General features: G+C 55.6%; 1 protein-coding gene across 1 annotated transcript; it reads right to left on the reverse strand.

The window, feature by feature from the left end:
• Positions 1 to 539: 539 nt before the first annotated feature.
• Erfe (erythroferrone) lies at positions 540 to 8,438 on the reverse strand. The gene is made up of 8 exons (XM_050163089.1): positions 8,277 to 8,438; positions 6,270 to 6,392; positions 5,267 to 5,369; positions 4,389 to 4,651; positions 4,210 to 4,318; positions 4,033 to 4,123; positions 3,215 to 3,293; positions 540 to 2,286 (listed from the first exon to the last, which is right to left on the reverse strand). Exons 1-8 carry the CDS (start codon positions 8,436 to 8,438, stop codon positions 2,188 to 2,190), a joined length of 1,029 nt encoding a protein of 342 aa, XP_050019046.1. The 3' UTR covers positions 540 to 2,187.
• Between the last annotated feature and the right edge of the window lie 309 nt (positions 8,439 to 8,747).

An 8,747-nucleotide genomic window follows, 5' to 3' on the forward strand; every position in this document is an offset into this window, starting at 1 on the left:
GTCTCAGGACTTATATTGGGGGCCTAGTAAGGTACTGCTGCATAAAACAAGGTGCAAGGAACAAGACTTCTGGCCTCTGCATTCACATGCTCACACATGAATGTATGCCTGCACATACTACGTACAAAAAGGAATTATTTTTAAAATAACCGAATGTGGGACCAGTGCACTGGCTCAGCTGGTAAAGATGCTTCCTGCCAAGCTTGGGAACCTAAATTCAATCTCCACAAAGTGGAAGGAGAGACCCACTATCGTAGGCTGTCTCATCTGACCTCCATCTCCACACCATGGTATGCATATTTCAACCTCCCAAATAAATGCAATTCAAGAAAAATGTAACTTAAAGAGCATCAGTGCTACCCCTTCTCCGGAGAATGAGACAGCAATCCTGCTCGGAGACTAGGACCAGGACAGCCTGGCATACGGAACAGAACGCCACCTCATCAGAAAGCAGAACACTTTTAATTCAGTAAACTCTGTAGTAATGCAGGAATCATTCAGTGCCTCAGAGGTTATGACCCTTGTCCCTAAGTGCCACTGTCTGCTGAAAGACACCTGTAGCCTTCCTCGTTAGTAAAAGCCTCCCCTGCCACCTTCAAGAGGAGCCCCAAGACTGGAGGCATCTCTCCCTCTCTTTCCAGATCTCACCCCTCACAGTCTTTGGTGAGGTAGGCTGGAAAAAGGTAATGAGCCTCAGGTCTGTCCTTCATTGTCACAGCTTTGTGTGATTCAGTACATAAATACATTCTTCCAGGCAGTAGGACACAATAAATACTTTTAAGTTGCTGTGTAACACAGTGTTAAGATATGTGCTTAATGTGGCTTTCTCAAGGGTAGAAGATAACTTCTCTAACATGTCTGTGCCTACTGGATACAAAGTGAAGTCCAGAGAAGGGTGTGCCTACCCCATGCACTTATCAAAGTGCCAGGGAGTCAGGACCCAGGCCAGTACAGTGCTTCCTGGTAGGGTGGGTACTAGCCCTACTGAGAATCGGGCCAGGCCCGCTCATGGACAGAGCCCTCCATTCCCTTGTTGTGTGTTGGCAGCCTGCTTCAGGGGAGAAGTCTGATTATAGAAGGGCATTAGGGTTGATGTAGTAACCTCATCCTGAGGTCAGCTAAAAGACGAAACGACTGGTAATTACTACTCTCTTGCCCCTCATCCCAGGCTTGAACACTCTTGCTAGGCCAAGAGATACCGAAGCATCTGGTGGGGATGGATATGCTGGTGTTAGCTCTTCATCAGCAAGCTATGGGACCTCGGAGGTCCCAGTCCTCTCCACTGCCTGTGTGGGGCAGTCCCACATTTTGTTAGAAATGAGACTGCATTGAGACAAGCTGGAAGGCAGCCCTGCACCTTCTCATGGGAAGAGTCCTCAACTAGCTTCTTCACCACCAGACCACCCGCTCAGCCAGACCACGCTCTGCAGCAGGAGTGGGTCTCAGGAGGGATGCTTGTGAGCCAGAGCTTCAGAAGGGTTGGGGAAGGGTAGCCTTTGTAGGGGTGAAGATGGCTTGTCTATGAAAGGGATGGCAGAGAAGTACAGATCACATATGTTTAGGGTACCCACTAAGGGGCCTGTAATTCATCTTGCTTACCCTAGAAGTAGAAACTGCTGCCAGGCCCAGGCTCACTGGCCTGAGTCCCTAGGTCCTTGAGGTTACACTGCAGGCAGAGGCATGTAACAGTGGCTGTATATGGACCCAGGAATCTGTAGACAGGGTGTGTAGTCCAAGAAGGCCTGGGCCCCCCTACTAAGCACTAAGGACCTACAATCATTTCCCCATAGCCTGTCTTGTACAGGTACCTGTTCCAGGTAGTGGCCTAGCTATATTTCCATACAAAGTACTGAAGATGCTGGGCCACAGGAAGGAATTTGAGGCTGTATGGAGACACAAGGGTGCCAGCTCTGCAGCTGGGGGTACAGCAAGTGCTACCAAATATGCAAAATGGTCCCAGAAGAGCCAAGCTGGGGCTTATGATACCCACAATTTGCTGTTGGTTTTGGGAGAGCCTGCTTCCTTCCATTACCTCATCAGGAATGTGCAGGGTCGCTGTGCTGAGAGGTCATGCAGTGCCCAGTGTAGAGGTCCAGTGGGCTTTCTCTTGCACAGAGCCATTGTCATTTGACACTGTAGAAATCAGACCACTGTGCTTGGTGAGGGTAAGAGCCCCCACAGCAGCCCTCACAGGCCCAGGAGGATGGCACTGAAGTGGGAGCCGCTGCGTACCGTGAGGGAGGAGCCGCTGGCATTGTCCAAGAAGACGGAGGTGTAATGTCCTGTCTGCAGGGAAGGGCACGTGTCAGCAGAGGCCCTGGGCAGCCTGCAGTGTTCATCGCGGGTCATTGTCCACACTGTGACCTACTCTGCCCCACATGGGAGGAGGGACAGACCTAAATCCAGAGCCCATGTTGACTAGTCTCGTGCTCAAAACTAGTAAGTACATCTGGCTCTTACTCTTACTCTCTAGTGTTCCATATCTTGGTGTATGGGAGCAAGCTCCTACCTGGGGCCCCGCTGGGGTTAAGGAGGCTAGCAGGGTCCTCTGCTGCATAGCTTGTCTCCCAGGCCTGCCATGACTGCAGTCATTGTAAGCAATGCCCCAACCTTGCTGCCCCAGCGTGGTCCACGCATCAGTAGCCTAACACTACCTGCCATGGTAAGGATTTGAGATCCACCCAGGGTAGTTGCGCCTGAGGTCCCACATGGCGCATGCACCCTTAGAATTCAGCAGAATTCATGCTTCCAGCACTACAACTGGCTTGAGCCAAACCCCAATCCTGGAGCTAACAGAGCTCCCTCATACGTGAACACTCATTCCACACACTTTCCTTTTTAGTAAATCTGTTTTGACATCTGCATCCCTACCACTAGGCAGATCACAGTGGCAAGAGGCTGTCACTGAGGTTCCGTGTAGGAAATAACTGTCCTGGGCCTCCCATAGTCCCAGAGGGCTCAGGCATCAAATTCTGTGACCACCCTCCTGGCCTCCTGGGAGGGCCTGGGTGGCTGGAAGCACCTATCACATCATCAGATTCTTGTACGGGCTGAAAGTGAGATTTGTCCCCCAACACAGATCACGGGACCTAAAGCCTGGCTCTTCTTAAGCTAGCACCAGCACTTCAGTATGTCTGAGGGTGCTATGCCCAGTGACCCTGAACACCTGCCAACCCCCCAATACCTCCTGCATGGTCGGCACAGCCCCACACACCTGCAGATACAGGACACCATTCACTGAGATGGTGAAGACCTCGCTGCTGTGCTCCATCCCCATGACGGTCTCCAGGGAGCTGCACCCAAGACAGAAAGATGGTCAGCCTGTCCCCAGGCCTCACCAGCTTCACGCACAGTACCCGCAGCAGCAGCATTCAGCAATCGAGCAGCAGCATTCAGCAATCGAGACCATGTACAGTGAGGCGCTAGGTACAGAGCCATCATCCCTAGGAGAGGGCTGTTTGAATCGGGTCATCAGAGGGAGGAAAGACAGGAGAGACGAACAGTGCAAAGAGCACCAAGTCCTGGCTCTCCTATGGGAAACAAGTACAAGTCAAGATGGGAGGCAGCAGACAACACAGAAAGCCCAAAGCCAGATTAAATCTGAGACATTTCATTCACGCACCCTCCATCCAGCTCTGCAGAGCACCTGCCCTCTGCCTGGCCCCCATTCCAGGTGCCAGGCAGAGTGGGCCACAGTCCCTGTTCTCATGGACCAGATGAGGCCCACAGGGTGGACACCGCCAGCCATGAGCAATTTAAATCATGGGGAAATTTCATAGGTGAGGTGCGGAAGAGTGACCAGTGAGGGACCTCATGGAATTCCCCCCAAAGCCCTTCCAGATATGGCACTCCCTCTGTCCTGAGTGAGTGTTCTGGTGTCAGGAAGAGACAGAAAGGAGGCAGAACAGAGAAGGTCCTGGGAAAGAGTTAGGCAGGATGGGGTCAGGGTCCCCCACGCCCTAGTGGTAGTAGGAATAGAGGAGGCTCCTCTACACTGGCATGGGCCAGGCTGCAGCGCCCACTCCCACTCACGCATTGTGCTGACAAAGAGACTGGATGCAGATCAGCAGCCGCAGACGGTCCCGAGGTCTTGGCGGTCCTCTTCGCGGCTGCTCTGTGAGCGCTGCAGGGATCACAAGCCAAGGTGGTCACATGAGTGCTGTCAGGACCAGGGCAGCAGGCGCCCCACCACCATGCCCCGGGCCTCACCCACGTGCAGAGTGGCGGCGAGAGCATAGAAGCCAGACACTGGTGCGGTGTACTGGCCACTGGTCAGGTTCAAGCCTGGGCCTCTGCTGAAGGCTCCCTCGACGTTGGGCTAAGGAGCACACAGGCGAGGTCACCTGGGGTCCGACCCTGCTCCACCCTGCCAGCTGCGCCCCACTCACCAGGTAGTAGACTCCGAGCTCATGAAGCACGCGCCGCTCCACTTGTGCATCCCGGCGCAGGCGACAGTGGAACGCGGCCTCTACGTGTGGTGCCCTTGCGCCCTGGGCCAGGGCCGCAGCCAGCACCGCCAACAGGGCACCTGGGTCCTGGTTGTGGTCATGCTCCTGGGTGGGCGGGACCGGGGAGGGGCTGCCCGAGGCTGGTGTGGTGAAGTCGCTGGTGCAGTGCTTGGGCTCCGAGCTCTCCCTCTTCAGCACTGCACCTGACACAGAGCGGTCAGTGGACCACCCTGCCCGCCGGCCCATAACCCTGGAATGTGGGGACTGAGGCTGGCCGCCCCGTGAGTCCTGGGGACACTCCTCCCTGACCCTGCAGCTGCCAGTTTCCCTCCATGCTGTCTGCTTTAAGCTCCAGCAGGGGCATAGCCAGAACCCAGCACCCTCGTCCTTTAGTTTCCTCAATCGGCCACACCCATATTTTTGGAAAAGTTGTATATAAATACCTATTGTGGCTACAGTGGAGATAACACAAAGGCTCTTCACCTGCTGGAAATGTATTTAAACAAGCTGCGGGATGGAAGCAGTTCTCCCTGGTACAGCCAACTCCAGAAGATAGGGAAAGCCGCTCCCCACCCCTGGACTGGTCTATCTTGGAGATGGGGGTGCTGGTCCCCAGTGAAGAACAGTAAAAGGCAATCTGCATTCCTCCATGAGCCCTCTGCCTACCTCATTTCTCCCACCCCCAACCCACCCCATGGCAGGTAGGACTGTCAACTGGAGAGCAACTTAGCGGGTGCTTGCTGGGTGCTGAAGTCTGCCCAGTAGAGATGCTCTTCTGGCTTACCACAGAGCATGTGCCCACAGGGTGGCACCCTTACCTTTCAGCAATAGCTGGAACTCCTTCAGAAGAACTTCAGATGGGATAAGAGGGCCTGGGGGGCCCTGAGGACCTGGTGGCCCTGGGGGTCCTGGCAGGCCAAGCTGGAAGGAAAGGTGGGTGGTGAGAACATTTGAGGGGAGGACATGGGTGATCCCTACTGCCGGGTCCTGCTAGAGAGAGGCAGGCAGGAGAGTTCCCACAGTGGCTGTGGCCTCTTCCCTTCTTGGTGGAGGTCCTTTGGGCTCTCATATTCCTTTGTCATCAAGCAGGGAGTGAAAGCCACAGGCCAGGGAGTGTGCAGATGGGTTTGTGCCCATATGAAGCTCACTAGGGCAGGCACAGGGCAGGGCAGGTTCTGTATGCGGAAGAACATTGCAGCTGCCTCTCCTGGTGTGATTTCCAGAGAAAGGACCATTCCAGGCTGCTTCTGAGGACTTGCACCTCATTCTGACATGCGACACACAAGCAAGTCTTCACTGCACTTGGTTCTGGGGCCCCTGAAGGAGTTTGTACTGGTTTGGGTCAGAACCTAAGAGAGGGGAGGCACATTCCTGCATAGAGAAGCCTGGGCAAGGTCAGGTGGCTAAGGGTGCAGGGCCAACCCAGCACCTCTCAGGCAGCCAAGGCTGACCTCGATAGAGAGGACCGACTCACAGTAAGGCCCAGCCTTGATCCAGAGTCACTTTGAAGAGCTCAATGCATGAGTCACCAAGTGCCAGCTTTCCTGCCCAGGCCAGGACCATACTGAGAGGGCCTCCTGTATCAGTCTGAAGGTACTCTGATTCCCAAACACATGTTGGGCATGTGTTTTCTCTCTCTGGGCATGAGTGAAAAGCTAGGGAGGACCTGGCATCCTAAGGGTATAAGGTGAATGACTGGAACCAGGCTTCTAACTCCAGGCTTGCTGGACCCTGGCTTCATATGTGATTCTTTCTGTGGCATTTGCTGTTGGGGACAAGGGTGCAAAGGGGCTGGTGAGGGTGGTAGCACAAGATGCTTACCTTCAGCCTCCTGGCCTTGGTCCTGCTCCTCCTCTTACTGTTGATGCCCTTGTCACTCTGCCTAACGAAGAGCATCCAGGCATCCCGGGGATCCACACTGTGTGCGTGCGCCATGGTTGGCTCCTAGAACACAGATGGCCACGGGCTGGTTGGTTTGCTCTATGGTGTTGCTTGGCAGCAGTCTGAACCTTATTACTTGTGTTTTCAGAGGTAGCATCGTTGGTGTCATCGTTATCGTCATCGTCATCTCCCTCCCACCCCCTGCCCATCCCCAGCCCATGGAGGACGAAACCTCACTGCACTCCTGAGAGAGCCCAGGCTGCAGGAAGGTGGGAGGTGGGACTCTGTGGCAGGTGCTCTGAGACACATCTTCCTGCTCTTCCTCGAGATAGACTAGGACAACATCACCACCCTTGAGAGCCACCACCACCCACAGGTGCTCGGGAGGTGACTGTGAATCATGGCTGACAGCAGGTTCTCTTTTCCCTCCCCACAGTCAGAAACAGCAAAGAGACCAGCCTTGGGGCCACTGTGGGTGCTCATAGGCCATGGTGAGCAGAGGGGCCAGGTGAGAGGCCATGATTCAAGGCCACGACATAGGACTCCCCCCCCCCTCCCCGACAGGGTTTCTCTGTAGCTTTGGAGCCTGTCCTGGAACTTGCTCTCGTAGACCAGGCTGCTCTCGAACTCAGAGATCTGCCTGCCTCTGCTTCCAGAGTGCTGGGATTAAAGGCATGCGCCACCACCACCCAGCATTCTTAACACTTATAAAACACTGGCCCAAGTAGCCTAGATCTGAAAGGAGCCTCATTTCCTGGCAGAGGACTTTGGCAAATCAGTGAGCCTCAAGCAGTCTGGGTCCCACACAGGGCTGCCAACTGGGGAGGCAATGATTCAAGGGACCTTAGAAGAAGTCATAGGCACAGACTCCAGTGTCTGATATAATGACCCAGGAACTCAGAATGACCCAAACCTGTGCCTTGTGGGTCACTGGCCAGGCTGCTATGCTGGCAAGATGGAGGCTTCTGTGCTTCCTCCTGGACTGGCACCCTCATTGAAAATGTATGATACACTGCTTCCCATTATAGGTCACGACCCTTCCAGGGGGACCCGTGAGCTGTGTATGGGCTCAGACCCGTTAGCCATGATGGTCTGGGGTCCTAGGAGTTGGCTTGGGGCTGGGCAGCTGCCCTGGCCAGTCATGTTCCAGCTATAAGGAAGCTGGTGACGGCCTGACACTCCAAAGAGGGTTAAAGACCAAAACCCCACTGGTAAATTCCAGCCCACTCCTGCTTCCCGTTGGTTAGGTCTGTGGGGGAGTGGGGAATACTGACCCAGAGAGGCGACTGGGTGAGGCGGGATGAGATGGTGGAAGGGACCTTGGAATACCTTGCAGAGGAAGCCCAGGGTTGTAAACATCTCCAGCTGTCTTAGTGAATGTTTTGTTGGCCTCTGGGGTGCCGAGGACAGAACTCTGGCCTGGGGTCTCCTTGTGACTGGCCCACAGGGACTCTTCCATGAGCCCTTGCTTCCAGGGTTGAGTGGCTCCAGTGAGGGCTGCCAATTGGCACTCTGCAGCCCTTTGGTCACACCCACCCCAGCCTGCATTCCCCCCCATCACACACACACAACCCCCCACCCCAGCATTTCAGGTGGAGATCTTGGGAGAGAAGGGAGGGGCAGAGCCTGGTTACATCAGTCCTTTCTAACACCTAACACCTAAGTTAGAAAGTCGCCTAACAAAAAGGAGCTGGGTCTGAGAGCCCCTCTCTTCTGCTACTCTTCCAGTTTTGCTACGAGCAAGTTATCTGCTTCTCACACCTTCCTCAGCTTCTCCTACTGGCTTAGTAGAATTCTGCCGCCAAAGCCACCACACCGTGCTGACGGCGCAACCACACAACCCTTGGTCTCACTGAGCCCCTGTCCGGGGCATTTGGGGTGCTGGACACCTTCCTGCAGTCTCTGGTCCCCTGGGACAGAGCGGTCTGGGGCGCGGGAGCGTCTTACCGGTAGGCTGTCGGCAGGCGAGGTGGGCAGCTCGTTCCCGGGCAGCCGCGGATGTGCCTGGTTACCCCCGGGCGCGGCGGGCTCCGGGAGGCCCATGGCGGCGATCAGGCTGGCGCAGGTGAGCAGCAGGAGAGCTCCGGCGGGGCTGTGAGCGGAGGCCATGCCGGCGGCGGCGACAGCGGCGAGCGAGCGCGTCGGGTCAGGTCCGCGCCTTATAACGCGCTTGAATCCCCCGCCTCGCGCACGCCGCCCTCTCTGCCGTCGCCCCCTTGCGGCTCGGGCGCGCTCAGCAGGCACCGGGGACCCCGAGAGAAGGCGGGCGCTGGTGGAAGTCCACGTCCACTTAAGGCTAACCTCTGTCCCGCTGCAGTCCTGGGCCAACGTGTCGTCTCCTAACCCTGCACCTTCAGCTCTGTAAGACCCCCTTCTCTCCAAGGACACTCAAGAACCCCACTCCACCATTCTGCGTGT

Source organism: Alexandromys fortis, unplaced genomic scaffold (assembly GCF_014885135.2).
Source record: "Alexandromys fortis isolate MF-2015 unplaced genomic scaffold, M_Fortis_MF-2015_v1.1 scaffold_139, whole genome shotgun sequence".
Taxonomy (NCBI): Eukaryota; Metazoa; Chordata; class Mammalia; order Rodentia; family Cricetidae; genus Alexandromys; species Alexandromys fortis.